The sequence below is a fragment of the Alligator mississippiensis genome, chromosome 5 (assembly GCF_030867095.1).
Source record: "Alligator mississippiensis isolate rAllMis1 chromosome 5, rAllMis1, whole genome shotgun sequence".
Taxonomy (NCBI): domain Eukaryota; kingdom Metazoa; phylum Chordata; order Crocodylia; family Alligatoridae; genus Alligator; species Alligator mississippiensis.
In genome coordinates, this window is record NC_081828.1 from 20,236,405 (window position 1) to 20,255,444 (window position 19,040).

Below are 19,040 nucleotides of genomic sequence, written 5' to 3' on the forward strand. Positions count from 1 at the left end.
TTTATAAATCCTTGGTTTATTGCATAAAAACTGTCAAAAGCTTTTGAGATCCCTCTGGGTCTTACATTTCTTAGTTTGACATATAACACCATAGGTAGATTTAAGAGAAATCTGCTTAAATCACCTCCTATAAAGGCTTGGTGAAATCCCTTAGCATTTGGTTTCAGAGATGATTCAACACAGAGGTTAATTAGTGTTTATATTGTGGGCTCACTGAAAAGGCTCTCTACAGTTTTAAATCTGTAATCTATTTTTAGCTTTTGTTGCATTGAAGTAAAGATGATTTTACCCTCTTAATTTTCTGTGGTTTACAAATATGTGCTGTAATATATAGGAATTCTAGGGCAAAGTTCACCAAGATTTTAAATATACATATATATTTGCCTGCAATTTCCCACCATTTCTTCTGAATCTCTTTTTATTTTTAACTTATCTTACTAGAAAATTCTTAAGGTAGAAATAAACAAATCCTTTCAGGTCATTATAGTTTGGATATAAATTTCTGTTTGCTAAATGAACCATGGCACAGCACCTCTGAATATGGCCCCAAACCTATTTGCCTTATTATACAAGTAGCCCTATTTGGTCACCAAGTATGAGGAGCAGAATTTAATTGGCATGTCCATATTTTGGAAGACAAACTATACTTACAGTTCCACTTGTAAGCAACACTGAACTATAAAATGACAAGAAATAAACCTTTTAAAGTTAAGTCTGCATCTGTATTTTTTTAAGTTAAAGCTCACCAACCTTAGCCAAATAATCAGCTAGCATACAGGGAAGCATACAAAGAAATACTAATTTGACCTGGAAGCAGAAAAGCATAGGAATTGTTGTTATAGGTCATAGTCAAGGTCTATCTAGTCCAGTGTCCCATCTGCTCCCAATCTTTAATAGTTAGAGATTGTCATAAACAACAAAGCGCAAATTTAGTCGCCCTTCCATTGTTTTAAAATCAGTACTTATAATGAACCTGGCTATTTTCACTATCCATATAAATATATAGTTCCTTTAGAATATTGCTACATTTTTGGTCTCAGCTTGCTGTCACATTGGATCCTACAGTCTTATACGTTCTGTGATAAAGCATTTTATGTAGGTGTGTCAAATTTGCCACCATTTAATTCCACTGTTGATTTACTTATGAGATGGAGAGAACAGCAGTTACTTATCTACTATTTTAAATCAGTCATTATCTTATATACTTTTACCATGTACCTCTCATTCTTCTTTTCTACAGTAAACAATCCCAAACTTTTCAATTTCTCTTCAGATGAGAATTTTTCATGCCATTAAGTCCCATCATTCTTTTCTTAACCCTCCCTCATTCTGCAATTTTATTTTTGAGACTAATAGGCTGAGCCATGTGGCCACACCACTGATTTAGAGAAGGCACTATAATAAAACAAGATCCAATCCTTTCTTTTGTATTATACAAAGAAACGATACATTTTCATCATGGACGCAAATGTTGCCCTATTTTTTATCCTTTTTTGAATTTTACACAGCTCCTTTTCTCACTAATACCTTATGGCAATGAATCCTACAGATGAAAGATTTGTTTAACAGATACAAGTACCAGTTTTATAGTTGTGCAACCTGGTAACCTGACAGTTTTATAGTTGTGCATTTCTACTACTACCATTGAGAAGAAAGTGCTGAAGATCTATGGTCTCCTTTCCCATAGGAGCCAGAACAAGTCAAGCCAGCAAAATCTCTAGGTGGAGTGTCTGTACCCCATGGGATTTTCTGTGGAAAGAACATGATGGCAGCAGTAGGTGTGCACTTCAAATGAAAGAACAAGCTACGTGACTCTGCAGGAACCTATGAATCTCACAACTTTTTGGACCTGATCCACAAAGCCTATCAAAATCAATAGATGTCTTTCCAGTGACTTCAGAGGGCTCTGGAATCAGCTCTTAATACCTACAGAAACATGGATAAAAATAATATAATTAAAAATACATTTTCATTAATATAACAACAGATTGGAAGCTCCCACACGTAGATCAGATACAGTAAAAAACAGCAGTCAGATTTCACTCTGATTTCTTTGTAGGGTTACTGCTTTGAGAATGATATAGTAAAATAAGAAGATCTGGTGCCTTTTTTGCAGGTTCTTGGCCAACAGAACTAAGCCTGTGAACATAAAGGAAATTTCCCTGGAGAGCACATTTCTTTGTAGAGATGACAAAATGGGTAGACCAGCAGTGCTATTGAGCTAAAAGTTAGTGGAAACCTGCCATACAGCCAAACACATTAAAATACAATTTATCAGTCAATAAAAAGTCCTCTTCAGAGTGTAATGATAAAACAGCCTATAAAAAGACTCACAGAACTTCTGTGCACCCCAGTGAGGCAGCGTGCATGATTTCAAACAAAATTTAAAATGACTGAAACCTGTTAATAGCAGCTACCTGTGGGATTGCTGTATTTGTGGCTGGTATAGTGGGTGGTCACATGCACAGTGATATTAATACAGAAAAACCCTTAGAGGGCGCTCAGATTTTATTGCCAGATGGGATCGGTGAACATGATTAGCAAGTGGCTTAATATGGGTTTCATTATATCAATAAAATGTTATATCAAATGATTATCCTGGTTTGGAAGATACAGCTAAAGCAGTTCCTCGATGTAATAGATCAAAAACTAATCCCCTCAAAAAATGGACTCATAATGCTTTATGCAGAAGATGAAAGAGACGTCATCTTTGAGACTGCATGCCTTTTCCTACTGCTGATGCATATGGAGCAATATCAACAGCTAAGGGACAGCAGCTTTTAGGCCATCACAGGCAGCAGTGATGAGAGTACTAGTATGAGAATATATCATGACGTGATGCTAACCCATTACTGCATTTTCCATACCAGTGGGCACTATCTTTAATCTATGTGGATGAATAATGCATAAGGAGCTAAGTGTTCAATCTGTGTATGTTTTGTGAAGCTCAAACACGTGTTCAAGTGAAGGAATCTCTCTCAGTCTGTACTCAAAATTCAATTTGCACTTTGTCATTCCATTTGCAGTATACAGGTGGGAAATGTGTTAAATGCTTCATTGTTTTGCCATGTAGTCTGCTGTTTAGATAAATTATTTAACAACGCAAAAATATTGTGACTTGATGCCCATAATAAAGGTGTATTGCATTTACTGATAGCTATAGTTACAGAGATATCTAGGTTCAGATGATCTTACATATAATGTCATGTAAGAAATTCATGGATATTAATACAATGACAGTGAAAATACATATAGTCTTTGGGTTTAAAAACAGAGTATTATCTCCATTCTCTACAACAGTAGTAGTTCTTAGAGAGCAAGTAGTCTATATACATTGGAGACCATTAAATCAATCTTGCAAACCTGTCATGAACATTTACCAGCAGCAGCAGATCTGCCCACCTACTCTTCATATTATTGATAGTGGTGGCACTACGATAGGGGCTTTCCTTGTACATCACAATACTTATTTTGGAAAACATTGTTTTTCTGATGCAGCTTAAAAAGGAAGGCTAGCTTAACAGAATTTTGTGCCATAACTAGGACTCCTACACACTTCGGAGGTGATAAATGAATACCATGGCCAAGTATTTACTATAGAAATATTCCTATAGATTATTTCCTATATTGCATGGAAGATCTTCATACAATACTTCAGGAAATATTAATTTAATGAAAGTTGCTATACATAAATCTAAGCTGTCTGGAATTTCAGAAGGGATCTGCAGTGACGCACCAGTTATATATTGTAAGGGTGACTCAGCAACACACACGTTATTACCTTTTAATTTCAAATCAGAAAGACTTCATTTAAAGCCTTTTAAAACAGTATTAATTTCTTTTTTTTTTTCTTACATTGCAGACAGAGCTCAATTTATTAAAATATTAAGATAGCAGTTTGGGTGTGAATCAGGACACAATGTAATCAACAAATATAAATTGAGGGCACGGTCTGATGCTTACTGGCATGCAGGAATGTTTGAGACAAGATCATAAGCATGTCGCACTAACCATAAGTTCACAGTTGGATGCTTATTGAATAAAGTAGTTCTGTTTTGCTGCAGTGATTAAATTAGCACAAAAAATACTGCTACATCTCACACACACCTTGTTCCTTCCTCTTCCAAATGCAACCATTGACCTTTTCTGCCGTTGTTTGTGATTATTTACATTTTGTAATCATTAGTGGTACTATGGTAAGGATTTTTATACCAGTTGTCATCCCAAAAGATCTGATACCAAGATACATGCATGAATGGCTCATTTAATCTGCCATTAAACGGAAGTAATTTCTGAATAGTTATATGGCTGCTGTTTAATAGTGTACAGCAAACAGTGAAAGAGACTTTCTCCCCTACAGTGGATGCTCTTGAAAAGGTATCAGTTTACCCATTTGCCATATATCAAAGGTCTATGACGTATTTCTCACTCTGTGTAACTACTATAAAAGCAAATAGATAATATGATGGTTACTTCTTATAATAGCATGGGTTCTTCAAGATGACTGCATGGATGGATCCAGATTATACTTCAGCAATACTTCAGCTGCACAAGCTCAGGCCTCTTTCATAGTAGCGTACGCTCTCTGCCTCTAGCTCTCACTGAATATGGTACAGTAGCTCCAACAGCTTCTCTATTCCTTGCACTAAATTGGAAATTTCTAATAAGATTCAGTAGGCAAGGATGGGAGGAGTATAGAACTGTATAGGCTATCAACTCAAAGAAAACCACAGCTACTTGTCTAAGTTACTCATATTTTCTTTCTGGAGTACTGTCTGCACAGTTCTGTTTAGAGTGGCTGACAGTCTCATACCTGAAAAGATGGGTCTTGAATAAATGTTATGTAGCTGCTCTACCAATCTGAATTCCTGCTCTAGAAGTCAAACCTAAGAACCAATGCTGTGTAAATGCACACACAGAAATATAGTCATGAAGGATGCAAATCTATCACAGAGGCAATACATATCAATAAAAGTCTTAGCTTCTTAATTGTTTTTCTCTGATATACTGGTCCAACTGTTTCTGATAAATAATTCCTTCTTAGCTAGCAAATGTCATAATTAGCTCTCCAAATCTGGAATATAACCAATACATCTGGATTCTAGCCTGGAAAAATCTACCACCACATATGCCTTTTTCTAGATGTGAAGCAGTGGACTCAGATTGTCACGTCTGGATCTGTGCAGCTAAACCTAAAAGAAGACTGCAGAAGAAAGTGAGAAATAAAGTATTCTTATCCCTTTTGAGGGACATGATATCTACAACCTATTTTTTTCAATGTAACATATATGAAGGTTGAGTTTAACCACACAGTGGGTACATCTAACATATGTGCTTTACTGTGGAGTTGACTAATTAGCTCCACAATAAAGCATCATAGTCTACACAAGCGCTGGTATTGGGGTGCAGTAAATTAATTGAGTCCTCCATAGGATAGCACTGTCAGGGACAGTACTGTCCTATGACGGAGTAATTTACTCCGCTGGAACACACTTGTAGATGGTGACAGGGGCTGGCCGGGGCATGAGGGTGCTAAAGTGTATGGGCTGTCTGCCTCTTAGCCCTACACTTCAGCACCCTCATGCCCCAGCCAGCCTTGACACCACCTGACACCGTCACCTGAAGCCTGGGGCTAACCTCCCCAGACCTCCTGCCAACCAAGGGCTGCTCTGCCTGGCTCAAACTACTGCAGTCGCAGGTACATGTGTAAATGCTATGCCCAGAAGCAGTTCTCTCTGTGCTGCAAACTGTGCTGGAGTTTATCACGTTGCCTTAACGGCATGTGTAGATGCACCGTTATTCCTACTCCAAAAATTCTTTATTGAGGAGAGAAGGCATTCTTCAGGCTGCTTCATCTAAATTATACAATACAAACAATGAAACTTTTTTTGGACCAAGAAATGAATCAGCCAGAGTTCTTGAAATGTTTTGAAGTTCCAAGTTGAAAAGGAACTCTCTGGTGAAATGAGATGCAGTAGTGGGTATCACTGGACTCGTTATCCTCCCATTCCCAGACAACTGCTGGCAAGAAACTTGCTTTGAGGTTTTCTTTTCTGAAGGAGTTTTTGGCTGTTTGTTTGGGTTTTTGGGTTTTTTTTTAGAGAAAACAGCCATTCTTTTTAAACATTAGTCCATGTACTGATTTTTATGCTTACTAAAACAGTGAAGATTAATGCCCCATAAAGAGCAGTTAGCATGTTCTTTTTTAAGGTACTTGAATCTTTTCATAATCTTTCTTCCATTACTTATTACAAATAGGAAAAATGTGCTCCACCATTTTATCCATTTCTTATTGCAAAAAAACCCTATCAACTTCGTAAGCTACAGTCACAAATGCAAAAATTTTTTGAGGATTACAGCATTTGATTTATAGAATGTAATATTGCATGAGATACAAGTTTTAGCAGTAAATTGAGACTATTTTTTTTTCTAGAGCAACAAAGTATGGAATGATGCAAATTCTGTGTTAGTGGCTAGAGTTAAGGTTTGGCCCTCTGGGCAGTTTCACAGATTTGTTTGCAAGAAAGTGCTTCCTGTTTTAAAAGAAAATTGTGTTAATTTAGAAGCAAAATTTGCATATTTCAACAAGGACTTTTCCTTTCTCTATTGACTCCTTGCCTTGTTCCTTTGTAAATGGAACCTTTTATGCTGGGTTCATACCGTAATACCACTTGTTCCCTGAAGAAGAAAGGATTTAATGAATCATAAAATTCATGTTTTACTTATAGAAAAGGTTTAGTTCTTTTTCTATTTAAGTATATCACACAGTGGAAAACCACATAAATAGTGCTAAACACTAGATGAGTTGGGCCCATAGATGGCAGAGTGGGACCATCCAATATACACACGCAGCCCCCCACCCCCCAACACACATACTGAAGTGGCACCTTGGGAAGCTTTTCCAATTTATCTGCCCATAAACAGAAAATAGATTTGGAAAATAACATATTTGAAATATACTAAGGGTTTAGACCTGAATAATTAGCAAATTGCCGTTCATTATTAATTCATTGGAACCACTGGCTTGCTCTGGGATTGGGTTTTTTTTTTGGGGGGGGGGGACAATTTTCAGTCCTTATTTTCAGGTGATAGTCTTTTTTTTTTTAGTAGCTTATACATTTTCAGACATAACCCATTATGTTCCTCAATGAGTAACATGGTAAACTGTACAACATTTACAGGAGCCATAGGTTTGGGTAAGCCCACAAAAATATCAGCTTCATATGCAAGGCTTTTTTTTATTTACTTCCCAGCTTCCTACTTCCCATGAATACAAATGATCATAACTAGCTCCTTTAGCTGCTCCTGTCCAAAGCAAGTGAAGATATTCTCCCCCTTCAGAAAACAAGTACCACAGGCAGATTTTTCTTCTATTCCTCCATCCAGCTGGTATTGCTGTCCTATAGCTGTGCAACTCTCTTAACCCACTCTCACCATCATTTCAAACCAGCTTTCTGTACCCACATGAAGAGATTCAGTACCTTATAATTCTATCATCTCCATGCCTATTTTTGCTTCCCTCTCAATTTAAGCCTGTATTTACACTTCACTGACACCCATTCTCCCCTTGCTAGCAGAGCACATAATCCTATGTTAAGTATGCTTCTATTTTTTAATAGCCTTACTTTAAATCCTTTTACAGAATAGTTTTTGACATTGATACTAGTACAAGAGAATAGTACTAGAGTCTGCCTTTAAAAGAGGGCGGTGGTGCTGAGCTACTGACATGCGATTTACTTACTAAATATGAACCTGCAGTTGAGGAAAAATTCAGCCTTCTTAACCGCTGTACAGAAGTACCTTTTTAAAAATGCAGATAGAAGTAGCCAATTAGCAATTACTCAGAGACATTGGGCAATTTGCCAATACCTAATAGCAGAGGTGTGTAGTCTTTTACATTCAGAATTTGAAGCTCTTGTACTATAAGCAAGGCTTTGTGACAGAATCCTGATAAAATCACTTTGTCTTCATACACTGATTGTGGTTTTGCATAAGAACACAGAAGGACATCCAGCAGGGGCTCCCTAATCTTCCTAATTATTGGCAGCTTGTCTAATGACACTATTCTAACCACTTTACAGCTCATTTTGCATTGTTCTAACGCGCTCATGCTTTATTTTTTATTAATATACATTTAAATAAGACATGATGGTCTAACTTTAATATATATTCAGTAACATTGTGATCAGATTATATTTAGCTGTACATTAGATGATCAAATATATCTGTTAAACATCTATTGTTAAATCTCCCCCTCTGAACAACGGCCTGTCTACTATAATAGTATATTTCTTATTTCTCTCATTCCCATCAAAAGAGACTGTAAGTATCCTTTAGAGAGAGAATTCTCTCTGATACTTAATCAGTCGTTAAGGAATTTTGCATGAGAGTGTTTCTCATGTCATGTGACTATGCAAACCATGACACAGGAACAAATGATTTTTCCCTGGAAGTCAACATTATTTACAGGTTTCCCTTGATTTATGCTGTATATGTGTTCCCAGAGATTGGCACATGAATTGAATTTGCATAAAGCGAACCCACTTTACAATGTAACAAATAGGGATATGTTCCCATGGCAGTGAGGGAGGGAGGAAGGGAGGGAGTGAGGCTGGGACTAGGGAAGGGGGTTGCACTGTGCTCCGCCTGTCCCCACTCACCTTTGCTCCTGGGCTGTGCCCTGCCCTGGTGCAAGCAGCTGGAGCCAGCTGCTCCCGGGGCTGCTGCAGTCAGGACTGGGGTGAATGGGGCCATGGCCCTTTCCCCACAGACTTACCTGCTTGGGTGGGGGGGCATCTATGCCGATCGCATAAGAGCGAATTTACCTCTCATAAAATGAATTATGGGTCTAAACATGCTCATTGCATAAGAGCAAATTCGCATATAAAGAACCTGCATAAATCGAGGGGAACCTGTACTTTTATGCACCTCATTGGCTGTTGATCAACCATAATTTGATTTATCTTCATTTATGAAACAATACATATTTTATTTGATATATGATATTTAATTTGATGTGATAGTAAGATATTTTGTTCTGTTATATGATATTTAATTTGATGTGATAGTAAGATATTTTGTTCTGTTATATGATACTCAGTCCCACATTCCTTATGCACTCTGAACTCATAGTGAAGCAAACCAACTTCACAGATGGATCACATACATTGTGTAGAGGTAAAGCAGATTCACTGTTCTTACCTGAACAAAAAATCAGGCCAAAAAAACCTGGTTTTCATGTGTACAGGGAGGAGGTATGTATCCCTTGTGCAATCTACTATACATGATCATATTGCCTAGCATTTCCACCCCTCTGCACCCACACGTGTGCATACATGCATACAGACATACACCTCTGAATCAGTGTCCATAATATCTGAGGGTGCAAATAAGCATTCACTGCACCTGGTCTAGGTGTAGGTGGCTTATTTTAAGGAGTTTGCTGCTGCTGGGAGCAGTGTGTGCAGCAGTTTGCTGCTTGCAGGGGCTGCACAGGGAGCCTGGGGTAAGTAATGAGATGGGGAGGGGTTTGGTGGAAAGTGGGGGTCATTTATCTGGGCTTTGGGGATTGTGGGGCGTGGGGGTAAAAATAACTCAGTCAGGGTTGGGGCTGGGTGGGGGATAGCACAGCCCTAGGACGCAGGTAAGTGGCTGGACTTTTCCAGCCCCAGGGCTGGGATGCAAATGCTTACAGGCATTCCAGAGATTGGGTTAACTCTTTTCTAGATTGAGTTAACCCAATCTCGAGCTAAGTTAATGCACCTACTCAGGTGAACTAACTTAGATCAGGCATGCCATTTTTTGGGTAATTCAAGCCCTCTGAATGCCTGTACAATCAGGCACTTAGATTGACCTAACTCTAGTTACATGGATCTAAATTTAACACCTGTATATACCTAAAACTGCACATAAACTGGGGATGTATATAACCATTTAATTTACTGAACTCATTCCTGTCCCCACTGAGCTAGAGGTGAATTGGGGCAGAATTTCTTTTCAAATAAAAATGTCACATTCATTTATAAATGATCATTTAACCTGATTGTATTTATCTAGTTTACACCCACCCCAAATTCTATGCACAGATACAAATTTCAAATACATCCAAATTGTAGTGACAGGCTTTAGGCCACCCTTTCCTCACCACTTACAAATTACAGAGTCCCTACAGGTCTGTAAATTGGGCAGCAGGGGATCAATGCCACAACTCCCCCACTGACAAATTTCTGAACCCACAGGCAGCCCTATGGGCCAGATGACGTGATACTGGGGGCTGGATCTGGCCCACATGCCAGAGTTGAGCACCCTGATCTAGTTATTTCCTGAGTCCTGAGGTTTACAAAGGGAAACTTTATTTGTAGACTCACAATATTTTCCAAGTAAAATATACCAATTTTGAGAAATTGTTCATGTATTTTTAATTTTTTTTAACCATAAGATCTGTTATGTTAAGAAACAATAAAAAATACTCATAATTAACATGATAGACAAAACATATTTCTAGATATTACCAAGATACCTATCAAGACTCATCAACTCCAAAAGTATTGCAACTACAAATAAACTCCTAAAATCTAAAAACAGATGATAATTCTAACTGAACATTTGAGAGCCAGTTATTCTGCTTTGTCCAACACAGTTTCTTCTACATTTACATGAAGATGAAGCTTTAAAATTCAGATATGAATTGGTCCATAGTTTTGGATACATTTTTAAAAATAAAATGGGAAGATTCCTTTATGAGAGCGAATCTCCATAAGCCTAAGTCTAGTTTATCCATGTTCAGTTATTGTCCCCTTGCTCTGACTGGAACCATTTGTTTTGCTTGGTTTTTATTAACATCTTAAGATATGGATAATTTTTGTTCTGTTGGCACAGATTTTCCTGCTTTTACCAAGAACTCTGATTTTTGTATTTTTAGTGTTCTGTGAAGCATTGACTTCCTTCAATACATTCCTCCACTTTCAAAATAAAGATCCTTCTAAAGCATAATATAAAATCTTCATAAAAGTGATAGTTAGATACAACTGCAGTAAATGAATTCATGCCTTTTGAAGAAAACCAAAACAAATCTACAGAATTCCTCTGCTTTTTCACCCGTAACTGCAAAAAAACCCACATGCAACTAGGGACATTTTGCAACATATCCATATTACTTACGGTTGAGAGGGAGGCTGGCATTGGTCAGTCCTAGCTTGTTGGCAGCGACACATGTATAGTTGCCAAAATGTTCCTCTGTCACATTGGTGACACTAAGAAGTGATCTTGTATTATAATTTTTAATAGTAATTCCTTGTTGACCATTGATCAGTCTAGAAGGCAAGAGGAAAATCTTCTGTAAATCATATGCCCTAACCACTGATGTCTCCATTTTCTTTGCTTAATTATGAACATGACTGTCAATATAAGAAATCATTCACAGGGTGGAGAAGATGCCAGTAGTACAAAGCTAACAAAGCCAGATTTGGGGAGCATTGGCAAGCAATAGTAGGATGGTTTTCCCTGGATGTGATATCCTGCCAATTTGTTCTATATTCTAAGAATGGTAATAAGATGTAATACACACTTTGCTCTTCGCTACTGTTACCCTATATAACTGAACATATGGTATTCCGATAGCCCTGTTTTCTTAATCTGGCACCATAATCAGAAAGCGAAAACCTACATTTGGATTCTAACATTGGTACTTAAGTGTTTAAAATGAATAAAGTGCATGACTGATTGTCTAAAGGAAGTATCTTGGAGCCAACTTTAATTGGCAAGTTTGAAAACTGAGCATAGATATTACAGAGGAAAGTCATCCAGTTATTATAGCCTGGTCACAACAGTATTTAGATAACTTAGCCTTGAGCCGTGCTTCCCTTCCTTCTTTCTGCAGCACAAAAACTGGAAACTAGTGGGGATTCCCCTATGTTGAAGTCATAGATTCATAGATGTTAGAGTCGAAAGGGACCTCAATAGATCATCGAGTCAGACCCCCTGCATAGGCAGGAAAGAGTGCTGAGTTCAGATGACCCTAGCCAGATGCTTATCTAACCTGCTCTTGAAGACCCCCAGGGTAGGGGAGAGCACCACCTCCCTTGGGAGCCCGTTCCAGACCTTGGCCACTCGAACTGTGAAGAAGTTCTTCCTAATGTCCAGTCTAAATCTGCTCTCTGCCAGCTTATGGCCATTATTTCTTGTAACCCCCAGGGGCACCTTGGCGAGAAGAGCCTCACCAATTCCCTTCTGCGCCCCCATGATGAATTTATAGGCAGCCACAAGGTCGCCTCTCAAGTCATCTCTGGCCTCTGAGATACAGGGTAAAATACCTTCTGTAGTGACTTGTGTGAGGCTCACAATATTTGGCCCCAACTGAGTTATATTACTCCAAATAAGACTTATTCGTTTCATATTTTTGTTTGCATTTCTATTGCAGGTGAGACTCAAACCTTCTTCTAGCAGTTTCACATGACAAGTACTAAAAGAATCATAGAAATATTCACATTTTTTCAGAAATAGCACTGAACAAGGCTCTTCATTTGTAGACTCCCTATGCTGAATCCAAAATCTCAAGACTGTACAGTCATAATACAACCAGTGCTACAAAAAAGCAGCTAGATATAGATGATAAAAATAACCACCTATGCTTGATTACTCAGAGAACTGCTTATATTTCATATTAAGAGCAGAACTTTGGCTTCTATAAACATGTTTCTTTTTAATTTTGATATATCGAAGCAGAACATCATAAATCCAGAAGAGGGATGGAATCTTTTAGTATTCTGACTCAAAATGCAAATCTATCATTATTAATGGTACGGCTGCATATTGATTATTGAATATTTTCCTGAATTACATTAATGCTTCTATTTTTCATTTAATCACCATACTTCATTGCATATAAATTAGTTTTTCCAATTCTCTGTATACGTTATATTCTCAGTGAAAATCAACACTTTAAAAGCTTTGTCCTGTTTATACCTGCCGGCAGAGTATATAGGCCATTCCACATACTGGAAAAAGAACAGCTCAAATCTGAATGGCTATATGTTGCCTCATGGGCACAGCAATTTCACAAACAAACTAAGTTGTGTTATTCTGAGAAACACGATGGAAATTTTGGTTGGTTGGTTGGGGTTTTTTTTGGGGGGGGTGGAGGGGTGGGACGAGTAAGGACCATACTGGATATTTAATTTTTTTCTCAAGACTTGTGAATTGCAAAACATTGTCGTTTCACCTTAAAATGTGTTACTCAAATAGCTATTTTCCTAGCCATTTCAAACCGTTGTTACTTTCTCTTTGTATAAAGCTATAAGAAAAATATGTAAGAATGAAAAGCTTCTGTTTTTGCAGAGCTGGGTTCACCTAAAAGTAACCAGTTATCTGTGGAAGTGTATACGTGGAAGGGGGGGAGGGGCTTGGGTTTGCAAGCGGTGCTGCTGCTTACCTGGAGGCCCATTATGGCGGTGACGGCCACTGCCTCCAAAACCTCCCGCTGTTGCCATGGAGCCATGCCTGGAGCAGTGTGGCTGGTTGCTGAACAGCAGCGACAGCGTGGTGGTGACTGGGTGGCACGCAGCCATCCCCACCACCACCGCACACTGTGCTGCTTCCGCCGGCCACACAGCACTAAGCACAGCGCCGTGGCAAACTCAAGCCCCGCCCCCCCTCCTACCCCGTTGAATATTTCCACTGCTGTAGTGATCAGCAGTGATTACTAATGAAATCTTTGTTTGGAGGACTTTGCATTTTCTATTCCCCAGCGTTCAGGTTCTACTCCTAAGCACTGGGGAATGGAACCTAAGTTGATGGTCCTAGGAGTCAGCTCTGCCAAAAGTAACTGCTTATTCAGCAGTCTTGGTTTTTCCCAGTCTTTCCAAACATCTTTCTTTATGTCTCCTCTTGGGCTTCCCAAGTTTGTGAGCAGCAGAGTTCAGCTGGAGCTTTTAGATTTCCAGGCCCCAGCTCCATATTAATGTATCCCTTCTTTCCCCATATTCAGTCCTCCATTTAATACCCAATCACCCTCATACTGTCTTGTTTTTTTCCACCCTCTCCCATCCTCACACTCTCTGCAGTCCTCCAGACCTCTTTATGACTTGTAGCTTCTGCTAGTTCCACTTAACCTCTCTTTCTTTCCCTCCTTCTTACAACAGCTTCTTAAAGTTTCCTGGCTCTACCTCCTATTTTTTTCTCAGATCTCCACAACTGATAAGCCAGCTTTTCTAGTTTCCTGTCTCTCGTTGCTCACATTCCCTCCCTCTCTGTAATTCTTCTAGCTTGGTTCATTGTCTTCTGTTACTGTTCAATCTCTAGCATCTTCATCTTCTTGGTTTTTATCAACCCCAGACTCTGCTGTTTCCCCAGTTCCTGTGCACCCAAATGTTCCTGTCCCTCATCATCTACTCATCCCTGTGACACTGTGTCCTCTAACCCTTGCCCCACCTCTGCCTGTTGCCACCTCCAAATCCTTTTCCTGTTATAGCTTAGACTGCTAGCCTTACACAACTCTGTTAATTCCAAACCCTGTCCCTCACATATTGTCACCCTGAAGTACCTATGTCCACTACCCAATGATCCTGAGTTCTGCTGTCCTTTGGTACTCCCCTCCATCTTCTCTTGCACATGGAGGGGGAAAAGGTGCTAATGCTTCTGCAAGATGGAGGCAGAGGTCAAGTATGCTTCTTTAGACCCCGAGAAGGTCTCAAGAAATGGAGGTAGATCTTTAGGCCAGGAATACTATAACCATCTAATCTTGTTTTCCACCTAACAAGGACATTCTAAACAATAATTTCTAGATTGACTGTACTTCTACTTGGCCTATATCATTTATTTCAGAAACGTATACACTTGATTTTAACACCATCCTAGGAGTCTTATCATCCTGTTGTCCTTAAATAGAATGGAGGATATTATTCCTATGAGGCTCAGGAAAGTCAAGGTTTGATTAAGTTATGTTTCATCCACTCAAGTGGCTGGAACAGACGAGCTTTTCATAACTCACTCAAACCTTATACTTTTTCCTCCATCCCTTTTCTGTGTCACTACTTCCAGTGCCTACCTCTGATGATGTTCTCTCTCAACACATATGAATAGATTTGCTGTAATTCACAGGTTTCTTAACAGCAACACAAAAACTGAACAGGGTCTTATTGATATCACCCAACCAGTACTTAAAAGCTCTGAGTACCACACAAGCTATATCCATTGTTTGTTTGCTGATCAGGAAAGCAGCATTACAGTGGTTTAAACTCAGTTATTTTCAGAAAGTTCTCTTTGCAGCTACAAGGGCTTCAAAATAAAATCTTAGATTCTACTGCTTTCACTCTTAAGACCCTCACTCTCTTGGGCGAAGTAATGCTTTCAAGAGCCATTCATTGTCATTTATGTTCAGTTTATTGACTAAAATAAGTGTTTATTCCTCATGTCATTTTTTATCAAGCTACTTCTTTAAGTGGAACTGCACATCAAGAGTTTACAGCCATCTTATCCTTTCATTTACTCTCCCACACTACATTTCAGAGCTTACAATACAATCTGATCTCACTCATAGTCTGGAAGTTATTCCTAGAGCAGACCAGGGAAAATGATGCATCAGTACTGGCCCCAAGGAGCATCTTTAATCTCATATTTGAATAAAGTAATGATATTATAATATGTTAAAATATTACAATGAATTTGGTCTTTATTTTGATACTTGAAGTGTACATCATGATTACTTTATCAGTTGTAATGGAACTAACATTTTTAAAATTGAAGGCAGCCTCCCTCATGGTTGATTAATTTACAAAGAAAACATTCTTGCTTAACCAAATAGCATACATTATACACAGACAATGAAAAAGTGTGTCATTATGATTAAGACAAGCAATGAACTTGCCAGGAAAAAATATACAAGTTTCTCCTTAACGTCTCTCTCCATTTTCTGTCCATTTTTAGAACCCAGATAGAATCATAAACTTTTATTTTGAGGTTGCAAAATGGTGTGCTAAATCCATTCCAAAACCATGCCACCTCTATTTTTATGAAATGCTATGGTTTAGGGGAAAGCCAGGATTTAAAGTACAATGCAGAAAATTCTAGAAAACTGTTCTCAAGAGTTTTTCCAGTTTGATTACATTAATTCGGGAGCTGAAGTTACTGCAGAATGCATTAGCCCATGTGTTAAATAAAGGAACTCACTGTAAGCAGGTTCATTAGTGATGTAAGTACTGCAACAGCTGCCTATTGGCTTTTGTGTGGAATATAAGGTACTGGTACTGACAAAGTACTAAAGTGTCTATAGATTGACTAGTGAAAGCCCACTCTTCTCCCTGTTCTTTGCTGTCACAATTGACACCTACAAACCCTGTGGCCTAGAATGGGATTGTTTCAAATAGGATATTTCTGTGAAGGCTTTTTGACTTTTCTAGTTGATTCAAACTAGTCTGAGTGTATTGCAAAAACATTTGAGAGAGTTCACAGGGCAAGACTTTCAGAGAACTTGATGACTGAGTAGAATTTGTTCTCCAATTTGCTTTGGGCTGTTGATCAGTTGTTTTATGTAGGTGTGTAGCAGAACCCCCAGTTTTTTCTTTTTTCTTTCGTATGCATTTTAAAATGCATTCCCTCCCCTTCCCCAACTATTTCTGACTTCTTCTCTCCCTCTCTATTCCCTATAGATAAGTATAAGTGAACTCAGACTTAGGATAAGCTTTAAAAATTTTTATTTTGGTAGCAAGCTTTTGGTTTTGGATATCCACCATTTTGTAGTGTATTATTATCATTTTTGTATTGATTTTACTGTTGTATATTGTATTATTATCATTTTCGTATTGATTTTTATTGTTTCATATGGATATTGTATGGTTTAGGCCTGTGTTTGTAAGTGAACCAAAGTCATGTCAAGTTTCCCTTTTTTTACGTCAAGCCTCCATCTTCTGTCCTCTGCCTGGGCATCCCATGTTGCAACTGTATGAGTCATGTACCCCTCCCATGTAAATTGGTTCCCCGATGAATGAGTATGATTGAAACTGATTGAAAGACAATGATAGCAGGCCTCTACTGAATGGCCTGTAATGATTGGGCCATCACCTCGCATTGATTCACCCAGGAACCATGGATCTCACCCAGGAACAAAGACAAGACCAGTATTTGAAAGACAAAGGACCTTGCAAAACCATCAACTCTCACCATTACAGACACCCGAAACTGTACATCCTTGAATGGAGCACACATGCACAGTACACCAGGGGCTGACCCTTGCCTGGGCATGCCTCCTGTCACTAGGGTCACACAAGGTCTGCCCCTATAAAAAGGGGCAGTGAAGACAGATCCAGTGGGATGCCATTTCCATCTGGACCAGCACCATGCCACACCACCTATCCACCCGGAGGCCCTGCCGGTGCCCCGCCTCTGGACAACACCTACTGGACAAGGACCCCTTCCAGGCTGGATAGGTAGATATTATCTGCACGCCTCCTCCTACAATTTGGATTCTCTCTGTCTCTCTGTCTCTCTCCTCCTGGACTTCAGTGGACTTCAGCCCCTGAACCAAGCCTCTTTAAACCGTGCTACCATTGTGTGTATGTGTGTGCGTGTGTGCATGTGCGCGCGTGGGTGCAAGGGAACCAATTTGGCATTGTGTCACCATCTCCCCTGTTCAATAAAACCACTGTCATTTGCAACCCCAAGTTGGGTCATGTTTTACTGAATCCCAGTCTCCTCCCTATCTTAAATTCCAGCCTCATTCTCTCTCTCTCTCAGGTCCAGTTCCCACCCTATCTGCTAGTTTCTCGATCTCCTCTCAATTCCATCTCCCCTTTTCTGCCACCTCTCAGCCTCTCCTTGCTTTCCTGCTGCCCTGCTGCTTGCTGCTTTTCCTGTGATTTTCTGCTGTTCATCTCTCTGTTTTCAGGCTTCCCCCACACCTTCTGTAATCCTCCCACCCTGCAGCTTCCCAGCTCCTATTAGCTGTCCTATAGGTTGCTCCAGCAGCTGGAGCCTTGCTCCAGCTTCCACCACCTACTGCCGCTCCCTGCAACTTCTCTAGCTGCCCTGGAGCCATCCTCTGGCTCCTCATACCCAGAGCCCCTCTTTTAACACCCACACTTTCCCTTGGTCCCATTTTTTCCTCTCCTTACCTACCTTTTCAGCTCTCACATAGCTCTGGCTCCAGTCCCAGACTCTGTGCCGGCATGCTTCCCTGTTCTGCAGGCTTTGGGCATTGTCTTTTAATCAATTAAGATCAATTAACCTAAAGTTACCCCCAGCCTCAGTTCTTCAGTCCAGGCCCCTCTAGTCTACCGGTTCTAATCCCGGTCCCAGTGACTTTCATTTCCAGTAACTTTAACTCCCTACACTTCTACTTTCTTACCTTAACCTTTCCCCAGGTATCCCAAGTACACCAAGCACATGCATACATACACATCACAACACCCAACTCAGGAACTCACCTGTGTGTATGTGTAGGTGGGTGGTATGTGTGTGAATTAGTGAATACACATATATATACATATATAGATATCATTGTGTGTGTGTGTGGTATATAAATTAGTAATCCACGTATGTGTATTGGATGTGCAGGTGTTGGTAACTGGTAACTGATTCTGTCTAAATGCGGTGTGTGTAGTGTGTATGGGCTTAACCTGGTGTGCATGAACCTAGACTGGTTATTTTGAATGTGTGTGTATCTGAGTTGCTAGTGTGTGCGTGTGTGCATGTATATATATATATATATATATATATATATATATGGCATTGTGTGCATGATATATGAATTAGTGATCTGTGTCTAACTTTTGGGGTGTATAGTGTATGTGCTTGAATTGGTGATAGGTATGCATGTGCTGGTTTGTATGTGCCTGAGCTGGTAGTGTGTGTGTGTGTGTGTGTGTGTGTGTGTGTGTGTGTGTGTGCACCTAACTGATTTGTGTGTGTTTTGTATATGTGTAATTGTGTCAAACCCTCCTGTCTAACAGCACAATATTGAAATCTTGAGCCTGGCCCCCCAGGGCAACAGGTGGGTTGCTGACTTTTTATTTATTTATTTATTTATTTATTTATTTATTTAATTACTG

General features: G+C 39.3%; 1 protein-coding gene across 1 annotated transcript in view; it reads right to left on the reverse strand.

Moving 5' to 3' along the window:
- NEGR1 (neuronal growth regulator 1) overlaps window positions 1–19,040 on the reverse strand; it is a 654,907-nt gene that overhangs the window by 128,676 nt on the left and 507,191 nt on the right. The window contains exon 6 of the mRNA XM_019489191.2: window positions 11,161–11,312. Within this exon, the coding sequence (XP_019344736.2) occupies window positions 11,161–11,312 (152 nt within the window). The remainder of the gene's footprint in view (window positions 1–11,160; window positions 11,313–19,040) is intronic.